The sequence below is a fragment of the Narcine bancroftii genome, chromosome 1 (genome assembly GCF_036971445.1).
Source record: "Narcine bancroftii isolate sNarBan1 chromosome 1, sNarBan1.hap1, whole genome shotgun sequence".
NCBI lineage: Eukaryota > Metazoa > Chordata > Chondrichthyes > Torpediniformes > Narcinidae > Narcine > Narcine bancroftii.
Window position 1 is genome coordinate 422,815,523 of NC_091469.1, and position 19,101 is coordinate 422,834,623.

General features: G+C 38.0%; 2 protein-coding genes and 1 long non-coding RNA gene across 10 annotated transcripts in view; 2 read left to right on the forward strand and 1 right to left on the reverse strand.

The window, feature by feature from the left end:
* The window catches only part of LOC138751618 (uncharacterized), a 28,378-nt gene extending 23,859 nt beyond the window's left edge, over positions 1-4,519 (forward strand). The window contains exon 3 of the long non-coding RNA XR_011350086.1: positions 4,233-4,519. This is a non-coding gene — a long non-coding RNA (uncharacterized lncRNA). The remainder of the gene's footprint in view (positions 1-4,232) is intronic.
* LOC138751615 (chromobox protein homolog 3-like) overlaps positions 1-7,911 on the reverse strand; it is a 39,067-nt gene extending 31,156 nt beyond the window's left edge. The window contains exons 1-2 of one of the 2 annotated variants that reach the window (XM_069914136.1): positions 7,807-7,911; positions 6,724-6,804 (exon numbers count right to left, since the gene is read on the reverse strand). In XM_069914136.1, the coding sequence (XP_069770237.1) occupies positions 6,724-6,775 (52 nt within the window). In that variant the 5' untranslated portion in view covers positions 6,776-6,804; positions 7,807-7,911. The remainder of the gene's footprint in view (positions 1-6,723; positions 6,805-7,806) is intronic. The other variant, XM_069914137.1, reaches the window with a different exon arrangement.
* A 421-nt stretch (positions 7,912-8,332) lies between these two features.
* Positions 8,333-19,101, forward strand: part of LOC138751613 (heterogeneous nuclear ribonucleoproteins A2/B1-like) — a 31,450-nt gene continuing 20,681 nt past the window's right edge. For 2 of the 7 annotated variants that reach the window (XM_069914127.1, XM_069914129.1), the window contains exons 1-8: positions 8,344-8,594; positions 8,788-8,901; positions 9,382-9,528; positions 13,132-13,342; positions 14,633-14,734; positions 16,080-16,151; positions 16,239-16,301; positions 18,908-18,991. In XM_069914127.1, the coding sequence (XP_069770228.1) occupies positions 8,589-8,594; positions 8,788-8,901; positions 9,382-9,528; positions 13,132-13,342; positions 14,633-14,734; positions 16,080-16,151; positions 16,239-16,301; positions 18,908-18,991 (799 nt within the window). In that variant the 5' untranslated portion in view covers positions 8,344-8,588. Of the gene's footprint in view, positions 8,595-8,787; positions 8,902-9,381; positions 9,529-13,131; positions 13,343-14,632; positions 14,735-16,079; positions 16,152-16,238; positions 16,302-18,907; positions 18,992-19,101 lie in introns of all 7 variants that reach the window. The other 5 variants (XM_069914134.1, XM_069914133.1, XM_069914130.1 and 2 more) reach the window with 5 other exon arrangements.

Below are 19,101 nucleotides of genomic sequence, written 5' to 3' on the forward strand. Positions count from 1 at the left end.
GGTCCTCCATCAGCCAGCTCCCCACCATGACTACCAGCCCCCCCACATCTCCATCGGGCACACAAAACTCAGAACGGTCAACCAGTTTACCTATCGCGGCTGCACCATTTCATCGGATGCAAGGATCGACAACGAGATAGACAACAGACTCGCCAAGGCAAATAGCGCCTTTGGAAGACTACACAAAAGAGTCTGGAAAAACAACCAACTGAAAAACCTCACAAAGATTAGCCATTGTCATACCCACACTCCTGTTGGCTCCGAATCATGGGTCCTCTACTGGCATCACCTACGGCTCCTAGAACGCTTCCACCAGTGTTGTCTCCGCTCCATCCTCAACATTCATTGGAGTGACTTCATCCCTAACATCGAAGTACTCGAGATGGCAGAGGCCGACAGCATCGAATCCACGCGCTGGGTAGGTCATGTCTCCAGAACAGAGGACCATCGCCTTCCCAAGATTGTGTTATATGGCGAGCTCTCCACTGGCCACTGTGACAGAGGTGCACCAAAGAAGAGGTACAAGGACTGCCTAAAGAAATCTCTTGGTGCCTGCCACATTGACCACCGCCAGTGGGCTGATATCGCCTCAAACCGTGCATCTTGGCGCCTCACAGTTCGGCGGGCAGCAACCTCCTTTGAAGAAGACCGCAGAGCCCACCTCACTGACAAAAGACAAAGGAGGAAAAAACCAACACCCAACCCCAACCAACCAATTTTCCCCTGCAACCGTGTCTGCCTGTCCCGCATCAGACTTGTCAGCCACAAACGAGCCTGTAGCTGACGTGGACATTTGCCCCTCCATAAATCTTCATCTGCGAAGCCAAGCCAAAGAAAAAGAACATATACAATCTTTTTGGAAGAAAATTCAATTGTTTTTAGAATACCTGTATAAGATTAAAATACTTTTAGATCCGACAGTATTTTTATTGGGTAGTTTGCAACCTCTGAAAGGCTTGGGATTAGATAAGTTTCAGCTTGCTTTTGTATATTTAGCTTTATCTGTAGCGAAAAAATGTATTGCTGGTACATGGAAAGATACAAATATGATTGATATTAATAGATGGCATAATGAGATGAGATATTGTTTAATAATGGAAAAATTACGTATGTTTTGCGTGATAATTATAGTTTTTTTTATCAATAAGTGGTTGTTATATTCAGAATATTTACATTTCAATTTACATTGATTAGATCTTAATATGCATATTTAATTTTTCTTTAATATTTTTTCTTTCTTTATTGCTCTCCTTAGGAGAGTTAGCTAAGGGGGGGGGTTCTTTTCTTTTTTTTCTATATATATAAAAAATAAATGTTCATGTTTATGGTTAATTGTTGTATGTCATGTACTATTTGTTTTTTGAACGAATAAATAAAGTTACAAAAAAAATGGGAAATGGACCTGGGTATAGATATAAATGATAAAAATTGGACAAAAATATGTTATGACAGAATAAAAAATACAATAAATATTGTATGGTGCAATACAATTTCATACATCAGTTATATATTATGCCACAAAAGCTTAATAAATTGAAGTCAGGTATTTTGGATAAGAATTTTCAATGTAAACAGGACACAGGCACGGTTTTACATTCTTCAAGGAAAACCCCAAATTGAATTCTTTTAGGACCAATTTAATAGATTTTTTTCAACAGGTAATTGGTGTTAAACTCCCAAGAAACCCCATGTTGTTTCTTTTGGGGGATATATCAAGTATTAGTTCAGATTTAAAAATGGATTGGTTTCAAAAATAATAAAAAACACATTGGCAGTTCCAAGGAAATATATCGCTGTTTCATGGAAATTTAATACAGATTTGGTATTAGATGGGTGGCATGGTGAAATAAGTAACCACATTACGTGAATTGATACGTCCTAGATTGATGTTACCTAATCAAAGTGAATTAGAATTACTGATCTGTAATACTACTGTAAATAAAATTTATTTCATTAATGTATAATTTACTTCAAACGAAAGACCCAAAAATTGAGGTGCATAAATAAAGATTGGAAGATGGGAAGTAGATTTACAGACACAAATAAATGAAAAGGATTGGATGGAGTTATGCAAGAGCAATATGAATGAAATTATAATTTTAAGATATAGGTTAGTCCAATATTTTTTTATATCAATTATATTTCATTCCACAAAAATGAAATTTATTAAATCTTGCTACATCAGTCTTATGATTTAGGTGTAAATCTGAGATTTTTTTTGCATTCAACTTGGCAATGTCCTAAAGTTAGACAATTTTGTTGATGGGAGGGGTGGGGAGAGGAAGTAATTTTTTGGAATGAATTATAGGGGTCAAATTCCCACAGGATCCAATGTTATTTTTATAGAGTAATATTAAGGTTGCAAGGCCAAAATTAAAAATAAACGTTTTAAATTAAATTTGTGTTAATTGCTTTAGCAGTTTCTAGGAAATGTATAGAAATATCATGGAAATCAGAAATACATTTAGGTATGGAAAGATGGCATGCAGAACTTCAGTTGTATACCATTGTAATCTGTGAGATTAATATTGTATTTTTTGGAAAATTTGGCACCTATATTTACAAAATTTGGGTTTGCATGTTTAATAGACTCTCTGAAGACCTCACTTCTTGGTAACTCCAATATAGATTTTATAGTGTAAATGTTTTATTTTCTTGGTATCTTCTTGTTTTTCTTTCTTTCTTTTTCTAGGGATTGGGGGAGGGGAGGTGGGCTGGTGGGAAGCGATTGTATATGCCACATATATAATTTTTTTGAAATCATTTCTGGAAATGAATGTAATGTAATTATCACTGAGGTTTAAAATTTATAAATAAAATAATAAAAAATAGTATACTCTAAATTCCCAGCAGGCAAAGAATTCCTGAAGGAACTCGAGCAGATCAGACAGCACCTGTGGGTAGAAATAGTCAATGACTCCTTTCTCACATCCTTTCTCAAGACAATAAAAGTGGCAAAACTTTAAAAATAAAGGAAAGAAGCAGCAGGAAGGGCCCAGAGGTACAAACGGAAAAGGACAGAAGTTGGGTGAGGAGGGCACAGTTAGAGTAGTGATTTGCCCAACGCTTAAAGAAATCTCTTGGTGCCTGCCACATTGACCACCGCCAGTGGGCCGATATCGCCTCTAACCGTGCATCTTAGTGCCTCACAGTTCGGCGGGCAGCAACCTCCTTTGAAGAAGACCGCAGAGCCCACCTCACTGATAAAAGACAAAGGAGGAAAAACCCAACACCCAACCCCAACCAAACAATTTTCCCTTGCAACCGCTCCTGCCTGTCCTGCATCAGACTGGTCAGTCACCAACGAGCCTGCAGCAGACGTGGACATACCCCTCCATAAATCTTCGTCCACGAAGCCAAGCCAAAGAAAGAGAAAGATTATAGAACTAGCAACCAGTGTTCAAATCTGATGCTGCCTGTAGTGAGTTCATGTATTGTCCTGCATTGGTTTCCTCTGGGTGCTCTGGTTTCCTCCCACCTTCCAAAAAAGATACAGGTCTGAAGGTTAATTGGTCTATTTCAGCAGCACCAGCTCATGAGCCGGAAGGGCCTGTTGTAACTCTAAATTTAAAAATTAAAATGATACCTGACTAAATCAGTACCTGTAGCATTTTCTCATTTTATTTTAGCTTTATGACATTTGCAATCTGTTTTGTTTTTCGATCAATGCATCAGAGACAAAATTAATCAGAAACTACAATGTGACCAGCAGCAGATCACATATTATTGGATATCACACAAAATTAGAAAATCATTTGAGTATTTAGTAGGATTTACAGTTGAGAAAAGATGATGTTAATCTCAATCAGGTGGAGGTTAAGAACAGATTTATTGGGCCAAAAGTTCATTAAGATAAAGAATATTTTGATTTCATCTTTGCAGCTTTTAAGTTTGTAATCATTCAAATAATACTCAATTCCAGAGCAACTTAAATAGAGCAATCATATTTGATAGCACAAACAAAAGACACCAGGGCTTAACATGCAGAAAATACATGCATGGATGTAAAAATTGCTCTGCAGGTTTTTAATCATGATACTATCAGTGCTAAATTAGAGTAGTTTTGTGTTGAAGACATGCTAGCTTCTAACAGGTTTGATTATCAATACAGTACTTGGTTTTCATTTATGATTCTCATTCAAACAAATGTGTAATTACTTGTCAGGCTTAAAAGCAAAAACTGTAACTCACTGGACCAACACAATTCTGACCATAATTCAAATTCGTTGCAGGAGGACCTAAACTGAAAACTCATCTCTAAAGTCCTGTTGCAACAAACAAAAATTCAAACCCTTAAGCACAAGTTTTAAGGTAATGCCCTTAGACAAAGGAAGGAGAAACTGGTCAGGCATTAAAACAAGAACGGCCTTGCCAGTTACAAGCTAACCAAGCAACAATTGGAGAATGCTTTTGCAACTTACTCATCTTTATTTTCTACACATGGAGATTTGCCTAAAAAGTAAGTTGAGCCAAAATAGATTTAGGATTGAACCTTGCAACAAGTCGTGCAAAATAATCAAAGGCAATTTGATAATTTATGAAATTAGTAAATTCAATAAATTAATGCACTGAATTGTCCAGTTGTTCAAACCAAAAAATTTGTGTTTGATGCAATCCTTGACTGCATAGCAAGATGCAACTCCCTCAATTTTTGCTTCCAATGGGTTCCCAAATGCATATCAATATTAGGCAGAACAGATATGAAGTTGGCTGCAAGGCCCTTAATCCAGTGTGTTGCACCCACTAAATAACAATAGTACCACCAAAACAAACAGTCATTTGAATGGAGTACCATTTAAAGATGTACTCCACAAGGCAAACAATTTTTTTTAAAAAGGAGCAGCAAAATAATGCTAAAATAACTGGCAAATTTAAATCCTGTAGGATATTTTAAAACTATAATACTGCTACACAGTAAAAGAGAATTTTGAAGCACAACTAAGACTTTGGAATCTCTGCAATTTTAGGGCCTTCAAAGCAAACAATTTTTCAATAAAAGGGAGAGGAATAATGTAATTTACCTCCCATCCTTTTAGAATAAAAAGGGCAAGAATAGTTTGCCCAATGAACTATGTAAACCAGACATTCTCAACCTTATTTTGCCTCTGGCCCCCTAAGGACACCACTCAAAAGTTTATGGGCGCTCCCCCCCCCACTCTTTACTGTGAAGCAGTCAAGTTTAGTTGATTTCTTCCGAACATCTCTCTGACTGACGACACAAAAAATATTTTATGATTTCAGTCCATGGACCCCTCTGAAAGGTGCAATGGCCCCCCCTTGAGAATCGCCGATGTAAACAATTGATCCAAAACAAAGCTATCAACACAGTCCTTCCCATTTAAGACACCACAAAAAATTTTTAAAAATTGTTTTTAAACTTAAATGTTGGGCAGGTGAGAGGGAAAATTGGTACCAACCACAAAACAGGTAGTGTCTGATTTTTAGAAAATATTCCAAGTTACAATGTAAAGACAAGCAAGATATAGGACATATGGATTTCAGAACAGGATTAAAAGTTGATTTAAAACAGTGCATACCAAAATTTGACTGGTCACAAACAAATGAATGAGAACACATTTATAACATCAGACAATTATTTCACAAATTTTGTCAAAGACATTAATACTGTTACAAAATCATGCCAAAATCTTAAATAATGAATAAAAACATAAAACGTTGGCAGCATTTGGGGTAAAGGGACTGTTTCCTTGCTGCAAAACTCGACATCACTAAATAATTGAACATTTTTTCAAGCACCACTGAACACCTAAGAACATAAGGAGGAGGCCATCCAGCCCATCGAGCTTGCTCCGCCATTCAGTAAGATCACGCTGATCACTGACTTAACTCCACCCACCTGCCTTCTCCCCCATATCCCTCAATTCTTTTTTTATGTAAAAATCTATCTAACTCAGGGGTCAGCAAACTTTTTAAACCATCGACCACTTCATGGAATCCTTGCTCTCCCATTGACCCCCAAGCATGTAAAACAAATAAATATTATCAATAATAAATTTCTCCATAGCCTAGACATTTATCAACCCCTTGGATAGTCCCATCGATCCCCAGGGGTTAATATAGACTACTTTGCCGACCCCTGATCTAACTGAACCTTTAATATGTTTAATGAAGTAGTCTCAACAGCTTCCCTGGGTAGAGAATTCCAAAGATTCACTACTCTCTGGGAAAAACAGTTTTTCCACATCTCTATCTTACCCTGGATCTTGAGGCTGTATCCCCTAGTTCTGGTCTCAGTGAAGACAAATTTCCTGCCTCTATTTTATCTATCCCTTTCATAATTTTGTATGTTTCTATTCTCGTTCTTCTGAATTCAAGTGAGTATAATCCCAGACTATTTAGTCAAATGGCATTCCCCACTATGCAAATCCTCACCAAACCCTGGATGAACAAATTATAATTAAAAGAATTAAAATGACCCCCACCAAGTTTAGTAGAATCTTAATAACATGATGTGCCAATCTACAAGTCTTTCACCGTCTTCAATAGTAATAGTGCCCCAATTTCTGCAACTTTTGAATTTTAAAATGACAGGGTATTTTCGAAGACAAATTGTCAACCTTATTCTGTCCCCAAAGTGACAGCACAAGTTCAGGTCTTGATTTTAGGGCCTAGGATTTTATAAACTCTACATATTGTCAAAATCATAAACGGGATATAACATGATGCATTTTCGTTATTATTTGTAAACATGGATTAACTCACTAGTAGAAACAAGGCTAATAGGAGAAAAAAAGGAATCTTCAACCGTAGTCATCTTCTACTGTGTATCCGCCTACTCAAGCCCTGGGAAAAAATAATCAGCAATTGCTCACATATAAATAAAGTCAGCATTTCAAACACATTTTGGTGCAATCAAAACAATAACTTTAAAAACCTATTTAAATTCTGGTACCATATTTCTATTAAAAGATGCCAAAGATAACTGAATGAAGCATTCAACCACATGAAAACAAGGGGCCAAACCACCAAATTAACGTTTTACGATTCAAGCAGATCTGCACCTACCAAGTCAACTTTTTTTTAAAAAAAAGAACTCGAGAATTTAAAGAACTGAAATCTGCCACACATTAAGCTTTCACCAATTCTTTCACTAAAACCTGATAACAACCATAACTGCCGACAAGATTATCTTTTGAGTTTTCCTTGTAAATCATATAATCAGATAGTTCTACGCTCACCTCAAATTAATTTGGAAAACTGTAGCTTTCCGAAAAAGACAAACTCGACCGAAATCATTGAGAATGCCTGATCCAAACTTTTTAGTAACCACGTTTACTTTTAGCAATATTGTACCGTGTACCAGTCCTCTAGTCGAGTTTAACGGGAGAATAAATCTAAATAGTGTCAATTTCCGCACATCCAAGTACGGCCTTTGTGGTTTTCTGCAATTAAATTAGCCAACAAAAAGGCGCTTCAAGTGTTATTTAACCTACAAATACACTAACGTCAAAATCATACAACCAAGTAAAGCAACATTTCTAAGCCCCAGGATTAAAAGACAAGACGACTACCTCAACAGAGGTCACGGAAATCAATAAAACACCTAGAACAAAACGCAGACTCAATTGCTTTGGAGGCCAAAGCATCATTTAGTTGCCGCCCAGGCACAAACACTCCGAGAACTAGGGGCCTGCAATCAATAAAACAACGCAAGTTTATTTATTTCATTTAAGTGGGCCCCGAACAGCGATGCGGCGGTACTTCAGGGACAGCCGCAACCAGTGAAGCTCTGATGGCGGCGAGCGAGCAAGGCCACCGCCGCCGCCTGCCTGCTTGCCGCCCTACCTGCCCTCTCCGCTCCGCTCCACCTCTCGCTTCTCCGCCACTCGGCTCGGCCACTCACTGTCCCGCCAAAAACCACACGCGAGCATAACACGCATGCGCGCGGGGGCGGGGGTCGCCCTGTTGCCCTGATTCTCAGCGCGACTTAAACTTCAATTAATGACCAACTGACCAGTGCCCGTAACCTGAAAGAGGAAATTTCGCATCGTTATATTCAAATTTTAAAAAATCCAAAATCTTTGAATTTTGTCTATGGTTTCGCAATTGTCATGTGATCCAGATTAAATTTCAGAGAATGAGTTGGCGAAATTTTGTGAACACACTGCAATCATTTTATGACTTTTTGTCGAAAATACAATCTATAATTTTGAAGGAAAATATTTTACGTGAATTTAAAAAGTTATTTTAAATTGCGTCATCCTGCTCCGGTTCGTTTTTTCCGCAAAAGGCCAGAGGCTCAATGAGTCATATTTATCAGTGATTTTTTTTTTAAAAAAATCTGTTTATTTTAGATTTTATAGAGAACGCGTCAACTTTTTAGTCAGACTTTCTCGTTTTGGACAATCTTGCAGACGCGAAGTCGATTTATTTTCAGTGGGCGAGTCACGTGACCCGGGCGTCCATTTTGTGTGACTGCAGAAGGTTCTGGAAAGCGGATTGACGGCCTCGGGCTCGGCCGACGGCTTTCTTTTGCTCATCTTCCGCGTCAACTTGCAACGGAATTCAAAGTTCTCCAGTTCGGGTCTAACTTTTTTTTTTAAAAAAGAACCATTCTCGCCCACAGGATGGAGGTAAGGGATAGAGAGAAAGATTTGAGAGTGTTTCGTTCTCCAGCTTTGAAAAGGGTGATTTAATGATGTTCGCGAGAGGGGACGATAGAAACGCGTATGGATTAAAGTAAACGGGTTGAAGATCAAGGCGAGGGAATGTGAACATTTAATTAATCCGCCCCCCCCATTACTAATTAATGAAATCTGTCTCCAGAACAGGGATAAAGAACAGTACCGCAAGCTGTTTATCGGGGGTCTCAGTTTTAATACGACAGAAGAAAATTTACGAATGCACTTTGAGCAGTGGGGAAAACTTACTGACTGTGTGGTAAGTGAATGTTGCACTTCACTGGATTACGATTTCAAATCGAACTGCTGTAATCTAAAGCTTTTGTTGTCATGAGGAATTGGGGGGGTGGCTTGTTATTGAACTTCCAAGTTTAATGATCCTTGTGTGAATTTCAAGATGCCCTCAGTAACAACTCTTTAAAATAAAGTATTCGAGGCTTTACTATTCACATTTTAGTTACACAGAATGAAAATTTAAATTGGCATTACTTCGTTCTCTATACGTTGAAATGCAGAGTCATTTCGCTTTTTAATAACTGGTTTATTACCAGTTGAGGTGTCATCTCTGTAATTTTGAGGGGTTCAGTATTCGCCCTGTGGCACTGAGGGGCTACATTGTGAACCTGCGCAAGTTTGCTCCATCCTTTCTCATGAAATCATTTGAAATGACGACTGTGAGTGATCATGCTCTTCTCTTTCGGAGATGTTGTTATGAAATGAGAAGTTACTCTGTCTGCAGGTCATGAGGGATCCCCAAAACAAAAGATCAAGGGGTTTTGGATTTGTCACCTTTTCTTCTGCTGAAGAAGTTGATGATGCAATGGCTGCAAGACCTCATAAAATTGATGGTCGGGTGGTGGAGCCTAAACGTGCGGTTGCAAGAGAAGTAAGTTTTCAGTGCGAGTTTTGAGAAAATGAACTCTATTTCTGTATAATAAGCTTGACAGTTTTCGCAGCTGTTACTTCAATTTTTTTATATTTGTAAGCAGACAATTTGATTGGTCTTGCCTTGATCCACACCTTAAAGAAGGTGGTTGGTACAGGTTTTCTAGTTTTACAGTATAAACAAAATGCTGGTCACCACCCATTGCCATAACTTCCCCACCGAGGCCACGCTCACGTTGGGAGCCTAAGAGTCCTGCTCCTACCTGGAAGTCTGAGGTCGGCTACCTCCGGGAACCTGAGGTCCCCAGTCAGTCTAGCTCCAAAAAACTTTCAGATAATTGAGGATTTGGGGGAATCCGATTTTGGAATTTTTCACATGCACAGTTGTGCCCTATCATTTGAGGGGCTTTCCCTTCGTCTCAAACCCATCAGTGCCTGATAATGACTCTAGATTGTGGTCCTTCCTCACTGCGCACTTGCATTGGTTGCACCAAGCCTCAGTGTGTCCCTCAGCGCCTACTTGGGTGGAAGCATGGAATGTGTCAACACCAACATCTTGGTGCGCTGAAAGACCAATAGATTTTGGGCAGAACAAAGAATGTCTTAAACTGAATGTAAATTTTCCAGCAGTTCTGTATGTGACTGCAAACCTGGAAACAGCCTGTGTATCAGAGAGCCCTCTGTTGCGCTGCTGCAGGGGATGAACCATGACCAGAATCCTTGCATCCTTCTCCACACATTTATAAAATCTGCATTCTGCAAAAGCATGGGCAATAGTCTCCACATGAGTTGATGGAAGTGGAGGGGGAACCATGTTTTTTTGAAGGAGGATGTCTCATGATATCAAATGGATGACTGTGTTGGGAGCAGATGCAATGAAGATGGTGGAATTGCAAGAAAGGAATGGGATCCTTCTAAGGGACAGTGTGAAGTGTAATTAACCTAGCTGTGGCAGTTGGTGGGTTTACAGAAAATGTCTGTCAAGAGTTTGTCTGCTGAGATGGAGACAGAAATAGAGGAAAGGCAGAGGATTGCTGGAGATGGACCAAGTGAATTTGAGGTCGATATGGAGATTAGCAGCAAAATGGATAAAATTAGCAAGCTCTTCAGTGCATGAGGCAGCACCAAAATAGTCATGTGCTGCCTAATGACTGTTAGGGCAATTTCTGACCACATTCAAGTCTGTAGTCATAAAAGGTTATAATAGAGTTCAGAAATCCTGATTGGAGATCAGGATGTAGTGGACTTAACCAGGCATTGTGATCACAACAGCTTACTGCACTCAACACTTGTATTTCATGTCTCTTGTATCCTGCCAGGCTTATAATGGTACAGTACATAAATAACCAATTAAAAAAAGTCTTGATAATCATAAAAACGCCTATGTTGTTGGCTTATTTATGTACTGTTCTTTCTATCGTTATTTCGATGTGAACTTTCCCTACTGATAAATAAAGTTAACCGTATTGTACAGTTAAACTACTTAACGCATACAACAGCATTCCCCAAACTGGGTTATTCAGAAGAAATGGGTGCTAATAACTAAAACTTTTAAAAACTATTTAATTTAAATTACTTTTTACCTGCGTTTCTTAACTGTTGCTTTGGTGCTCACAAAACAAAATGGCATGTTGAGGCCTGACATCTGTACTGATGTCAGGCCTCAACATGCCATTTTCAACCAATGAGATTTGGATTTCTTTTGGCGCAAGGCTGGCCACATTTTTAAATTTTAAATTATCCCACCCCTCACTTGCACCCTGCCATATATTACCTTGCCATATACATTAGCTGAAATCCAGATCTGTATGTTAACAGGAGCCAATACAGGTAGAGTACAGTGTCTCATATAGCTTTGCTAAATATATAATGTGGTGCTTGCACAACGTCCTATTTCATGCAATCTATCGTGGACATTAGAGCAATGCATGACTAGTCATCAGTGAAGTGAAGGAATAGTTGAGGAGCCATGCCTGTGTTTGCTTGTCATATGGATTGCTCCACATTGCCAACAAAAAGGCAGACTTAACTGGGCCCCAAGAAAGTGGGATGAGACAAAGAAGTTATTGACGATGAGGACAAGTTCTGCCAGCCAAAGGGAGGGTGGTGGTAATAGAGGACACTGGTTGGGTCTGTTGTTGAGGAAGAAAAAAGGACTTTGAGACATTTGGAAACATTGGTTATATATCTTTACTTCCTATGAACACTGTGAGCCTCGCTGAGTTTCTCCAGCACTTTTCAGTTTTTAACGACAATCACAGCATCTGCAGACTTTTTGTTACACTCTGCATCCAGTTTTATGCTGCCTCATGATGATGTACTTCATTAGCCTTCATTAACCTTCATTAAATGGTCAAGATCAATGTATAGTACAACTCATAATTATCCAAAATGTGCAGATTAATGGTTTTTACAGAGAATTGGTCATTTTTTAAAAAAACTACCCCGTATCAACAGCAAATCACTTGTATAAATGTTTAAACAACAAACATCAAGGGAAGACTTTTTAAAGCATTAAAATGTTTATTTCTTGCCCCAAAAAATGCTGCTGCCATCGATCCCCAACGCATCCCAACCACCATTGCTGATTCACCGAGACCTCCCAACCGCCGCCGCCATTCCCTGCTGTTGACCCTCAGGGAGGCTTCCCAGGCTAGTGGAACATTCACTGGTGAGTTGGCGGGCTCCTGTCTCCCCAGTCACCGACGCTCCTGATGCCAGAGTCCTGACTCAGAATTCTTCCCTAAGCCTACCACATATGCACACTGGGGGGACGGAATGGCACTGAGCCTCAAGTCCCGCTCCTGCCCAGGAGGCTACTCTCATTGATGATGCCGGAACAAGGAATTCTCCTGACGGCTTACAGATGGGATACAGTGGCACGCAGTTTGAGAGGGAGAGTTGGAGAGAAAAGTCAATAGGGGAAGATAAAGAAGAAATGGAAAGAGAGAAGGGAGGGAATTACCTGAAACAAGGACAATTGTTCTAATTTAATGTTGGGTGAATTTCTTTTCAACCTGTGAGGTCATTTCGGCTCTGGAAAAAATAATTTTGGATAAATGAGGATTTTAGAGAATCTGATTTTGGATCATTGGAGTTGTACTGTAGTTTGATAACTTGGAGTAATTGAATTTTTAATAATAATTTGTTATTTAAATTATTAAATGTTTCTGTGCAGGCCATTCTCAGGTTATAAATGTCTGACTTGTGTACACCAGCAAATGCCAATTAGCTCATTGGTGTTGATTTAAAATGTCAACCTATAAACACTGTTTATTACAATAATGTCAAAGTATGGTTACAAGATTAAGTCTTTTTTTTGGTTTTCCAATTATGGACATGATTTATTGAAAGATAGCCCATTTGTTGCCCTGGGATGGCCTGTACATCGGAATAACTTGTCAAAAATGTACCACTGCCATTGACTGATTGCTGCTCTGAATCTGCTCCACTTTATGGAAAGACCACAGTAATGTCATGCAATATGGACAGCGGTGATTTCAGGATTAGTGTTTGGTTTATGTGCAAGCAGCCAACATGTTGGGTGGATCACTGTTCAACCTGTTAAACTTATTTTGCACTTAAATTGGATAATGTTTTTTAGGAATCTGGAAAACCAGGTGCTCACCTTACTGTGAAGAAGTTATTTGTTGGTGGAATAAAGGATGATACCGATGAACATCACCTCAGAGCATATTTTAAGAACTATGGGAAAATAGAATCCATTGAAGTTATAACTGATCGACAAAGCGGAAAAAAAAGAGGGTTTGCATTTGTATCGTTCGATGACCATGATCCAGTGGATAAAGTTGTCCGTAAGCAATCTTGACCGAATTACTGAGAGATGCTATCTTTATTACATGATTTCTTATTTGGTCTTCTACAAAATACTCTGCTATTCCCCCAACTCCTCTCCACTCCCTGCCCCAAAAAATATACAGTAAATCCCCTGTTAACCAGAATTCGAGGAAGTATCAAACAAAGAAAAATAAATAGGTATTCAGGTTTTGAAATTGGTTTGCCAGACCATGCAGCATGCAATCTCGAGCAACTGGAAAATTCACTTATCCGGTCAGTATCTAGGTGCTGGATACCACTGGTTTTGCTGTGCTCTGTTTTCTCAGATTCTGCAAAAATATTTTATCCAGTTTGGAAGCTACTTCTATTCAATACAATCTCAGTAGTTTCCTTTGTCTTGCTCAGTCTCATTGAAACAATTACTGACATTTAGAGCTACCCTGTGCCTTCAAATGGCCTGAATTCAGTCCTGGCTTCTTGTGTATGGAGTTGGTTCTCCACATAACCTGGTTTTCACCCTAGTTTCATCCATATGTGGGTTGATAGGTTCATTGTTCACATTAAGTTTCCCTTGGTGTTGTAGAATTTGGTGGGGAATTGGGAATGTGAAAAGTATAGGTTACAGGAAGTTATTGGCAAATGGATTTGTGCTGAAGTCCAGCATGAACATTGAGTTTAAATAGCTTCATATGTTATAAGAAAATATAGTATATGATTTTCATGTGACAAATATAACAGAATTGAGTATTTCCTTCCTTTCCTTACTCACAGTGGAGAATGAGGAAATGTACTTGTGTTCCATATCAAAAAAAAATTATTCTGGTGAAATTTTGACACAAAAGCAATGTTAGAGAGGGTCATTAAGAATTTGAGTCAATGAGCTGTTTCTAAAGGATGTTAAAAGTGAAACTTGGAGTGAAAACAAGTTGAAGATGTTAAGCAATCTCGAGCATGAGTGCCAATAGAAATTGGGAAAGCGGCACACATCTAAATGCTTACAGAAAAAATAGGATTAAGAGATTTAAAGGCCAAAAAAAAACATTTGAATTCGGGATCCATCAGATGGAATGCAACAAACTGAACTTTGTAGGGCCACTTCAGATTGTGATATTTGCACATAACTTCAAGTTCAAATAGACATAGGAGAATTTTCAGTGTCAGTATTCTGGAAAGTTTCCAATTTACTATTCCACAGTATTTGTTTTGAAGATGCTATAAAATGAATCCAGTTTCTTCCAGATTTTGAAATTGGTTTTTGTATAGGTTTTGGTAGCTTTCTTGTATATCCTTGTATATTTTTCTTCCAGTTCAAAAGTATCATTATGTTAATGGACACAATGCAGAAGTGAGAAAAGCTCTGTCCCGTCAGGAAATAATGGAGGCACAAAGTAACCGGATGGGGCGAGGAGGTATGTAAGCCACACTGATCAAATTTGCTCAAGGTAATCTGAGAGTAAACTTGTAGGTTGGTGAATGGGAGGATGGGTGGGAAATATTTCACAATGCAAAATAAATATTTCAGATAATTAGAGTTATTAAAGAATTTGGGGAAATTGTAGGTATTATAAAGGAAGTATAACAGGCCACTTGAATTATCTAGAGAGAGCATAACTTTGTTGAAATCTCATTGAATTGGAAAAAATAACAAGTGGATATGTTTCCACTTTAGAAGATTTGATGGTGCATTTGAGGTAATGAAACAAGAGTGTGCCAGAATGTTTTTTAAATATATTTTTATTGATATTTTGCAATAAAAAAAAATTAACAATACATTTATGAAGTGTGCTACAAGATCAGAAAGAATGTTTTCAATGTACAAAGTGGTGTGGATTGGACAATAGAAAACCAAAAATAATTTTTGGGAAGGAGGTGGTGTCATTTGATGGAATGGAGATGGGTACTGATTTCAAGTGATTTGGATTAGGGGAATCCAGCATATTGTATCTAGGTGTGCTGATTAAAATGAAAGTAAATGTACAGACCAGCAAGCAATCAGGAAAAGAAAAGGCACGTTACTGAATTTGTTAGCACGTTGGTGAGGTCATTTGCATGACGTACATAGGTTTGGCCTCTTTATTTTAAGGATATACTTGAGATAGAGAACATTTTGCCAAATGAAGTTGTGTGTGAATTTCCCTAATAAGAAAGTAAGCAGACTCGACTTATATTCCTTTAGAGCTTAAAAGAATAAGGGGTGATCGTAAGTGACTTACAAAATTCTTAAGTGAATTAACAGGATAAGTGAGGGATTGTTTCTCTCATCTCAATGAGTGCATATTGATTCAGAGCAGCTGTGAAGAAATTTCTCAGAGGGTGAAAGGGGAAAAGTTTAAAGGGAGCATTGGGGGATACATGTACAGAATGCTGAGTGTGTGGAATGAGCTGCCAACTGAATTGGTAAATGCACGCTCAAGTTTGACTTTTAAGAAAAATTTGCAGTGGTTAGTCTGGGTGAAGGTTAGTGGGACTAGGCAAAATAATAGTTGGGCACAGAAGGGTGGAATGGCCTGCTTCTGTGCTGTAATGTTCAATGAAAATGATCTAAGGTGAACTATGACAGTTGAAGTGCCAAATATATTCTTAGATATGTGGCTTTTTTGATATTATGGCTATCAAGGGTATTGTGTAGTTAAAAATAGTAAGATTTTTTTATAAACCTGTGTTCATGAGCTAGATGGATGTTTCTTGTACTCTTTGTTATCTTTGGTGTTTTGATGAGAAATAATTAGGGCTTCTTCAATATGTAAATAACAGGTGGTGGATTTCGAGGAGACTCTCGAGGCAATTTTCCAATGGGACGTGGTGGAAATTTCGGAGGTGGCCCTAGTAAGCTTTTCAGACACATTTGTTTATTAAAATATTACTTATTTAGCACATTATGGTGTCTGTCTTTTAAGTTTTTTCTTGTTATAGATGGATTTGGAGGTGGTCGGGGTTTTGGTGATGGTCCTGGTTTCAATGGTTATGGTGGAGGTGGTAAGTTTTTGATTTTTTTTTGTTCTTCTGGTCCACCCTTCATCAATGCATCTGGTTTGTAATTGGAGTAAGCTTCCATCAGTTGAATCCCCAACATTTTGCCATTTGAGGGGGTTCATTTTAAACAGCACAAGCAGTAGAGTGTGGTCCTGTCTTGATATTTTAAATTGTTTCTCTGTAAGCCTGGATGAGAAATAGAGGGTACAATGGAAAGGTTTTCAGAAAAAAATAGCAGAAATTACAGAAAAGGTGAGTTGACAAAAGTACCATTGACAATGAAGCACTTGCTTGAATTGGTTTATGAGATCCTAACCCAGACTCCATCCATAGAAGACAGTTTAACCCTGATAGGATAGCAATTACTTTTGGACTGCTGGTATATCCTTACATAGGCATTCAAAGCTGTACTCAGAATTTGTTGACACAGTATATAATTGTAATAATGAATGTCGATTTTTAAACAATTTTCATTAAAGGCCAATTTTCAAAGGTTCTTTGAATTCATAATTACTTGCTGTACCCAAATGCTGTTTGTTTTATGAGAATGTGTCCTTCCCTCTGTTCCCTATCCATTTACTTTCTCTTGTTTAGATGTCATTCTTTTTACTCTTCCTACCAAAGTGCATGTTCTATACAATTTAGTATTAAATTCCACTTTTTGAATTCTACTTGCTCAACTTTCCCCTCCACACAGTATTGTCCTATCTTTGTTCCATCCATAAACATGCACTCCTCCAAATAAATTTGAGGGCCAAGAGCTGATAGATGATTTACTCCACTTGTTACATCTCATGTGAAAATTCTTATTTATTCCCTATGATAACTAAATTTTGTATAATAGATAGTAACTGACACCTTATCCGTTGCCAGGATTCCAAAAACACTGTTTCCCTCGATTTGGCCTTTGTGTTATGAATTGTTAAAATTTCTTTCTATATAGTTATAGCCCACTTGTTACGTTTGAAATATTTGCAGTATCTTCCATCATGAGGACTGATGCAAAGTATTTGTTATTCTCTTACATGTAGCTGCCTGCTTCACCCCTCCCATGAAAACCTTGTTAATGGTATTGATACTGCTTATGATTTGCTCCCCTAATCGGATCTCTCCCTCATTAGCTTTAGCTTTCTACTGCTTGTTCGGAGAATTTATTATTAGTTTTCTATTTTGTTCCAGTCTTGAATACTTTGCTTGACTTGTAACAGTGCATGGTTCATCTTTCTTAAATAATTCATATTTAATTGGGGTAAGTTGCTGTTGATTGGTATGAAATTACTTCTCAAATATTGAAGATGATCCACTGCCATTTTCTTTTGGCTATTTTCCTCGTCCACTTCAACAACATTTCCTTCATTGTTGTAATTTTCTACATTTTGAGAGTACTGGTTTTAGACTGCCGTCTCAAATTTATAAGGAGTTGTACTGTGTTATAATCACTGATCCTTTGAGGATCCTTAATTACTGCCTCGTTACCCTTTCCCAGGAAGATTTGGAGACCAATTGCTATAAGAAACGATCCTTTATACACCACAAATTTGTCATCCATGCAGGTTGAATATGCACTTTGTAGTCCCTTCTTGCATGCCTTTGATATTTCCCCAATTATATTTTGAGCTATCATGAGGTACCATGTTGGAGACAACTCCCACTGTTTTGTCTTGGCCCTGCTATTTGTTTAATCCTCTCAAGCTAATTGCAAATCACGATCTGCAATTTCTTGATTGCTATTCACCATTGCACAGGGTACTTTCCTTGGCTAGTAGTGCTATCTCACATCCATTGTTTTGCCTCAGCTGTCTCTTGTTATAAATGCTGCATGTCTTAAGATAGAGCCTTGAACTCTTAACTTTTTCATTTTTACTTTGAGCTGTACTTCAAGAAGGCAATTTTGCAGATTTTCTGTTCCTGTACAAATTTGATTTTTCATTAAATTCATTATCCTGTGCCACTGGCCTCTTTTTATAACTTATTAAACTTCGCATGAATGGAGATCTTGTTAGTTGAAGCTACGAGGTGGGGAGGGGAATGTATCAGATTTTGTCTTCCTTCTTGCCAAAAATACATTTTTTTGTATGCATATTTTCTGTTTCTGGGAGTGGGATTTGTTTTAATAATTTAATTTTAAATTGAATAAGTATCTCCTAGTTAACTTGCTGCTCTTTAGAAATTTTCTGTTCAGAAATGTTTCTACCAGTCGTGAATTGTAAGTTTTGATCGGGCTGAATTCTGCCTGTTGCAGTTCATGAAAACTTCAAATTTGCACACACCCCCCCTCCCCCCCACCCCAATCCCCCTAAATTCCAATAAGTATAGGCCAAAAGCTGTTAAATGCTCCTCATATAATAAACCTTTCATTCCTGGAATCATCCTTGTGAATCTCCACTGAACTCTCTCCAACATCAGCACATCCTTTTTTAAATGAGGACCCAAAACTGCTTACAATAATCTAAGCATCTCTTAATTTTATTTCCTTTCTTGCTTTTATGCACTTCATTCACATTCCTTGAGGATGCACTTTTTTTGTTGAACACTTTGCATCCTGGATGGTTGAATCTGGATGGCTTGCTAAATTCATCCAATTATTTAATTTGTTTTCTATTATTAAGGTGGTAACTTTGGCGGTGGACCTGGATTCGGTGGAGGATTTGGAAATCAGGGTGGTGGCTATGATGGAGGTGGAAATTATGGTGGTGAGTACTTTGTTACTGCTATTGAGAAATTTGAGAAAATGTTTTTTGCTATCATACAGTAGTTTCCATGTTAATTACACTGCTTTCAGCTGTGTAGTATTTTGTACAAA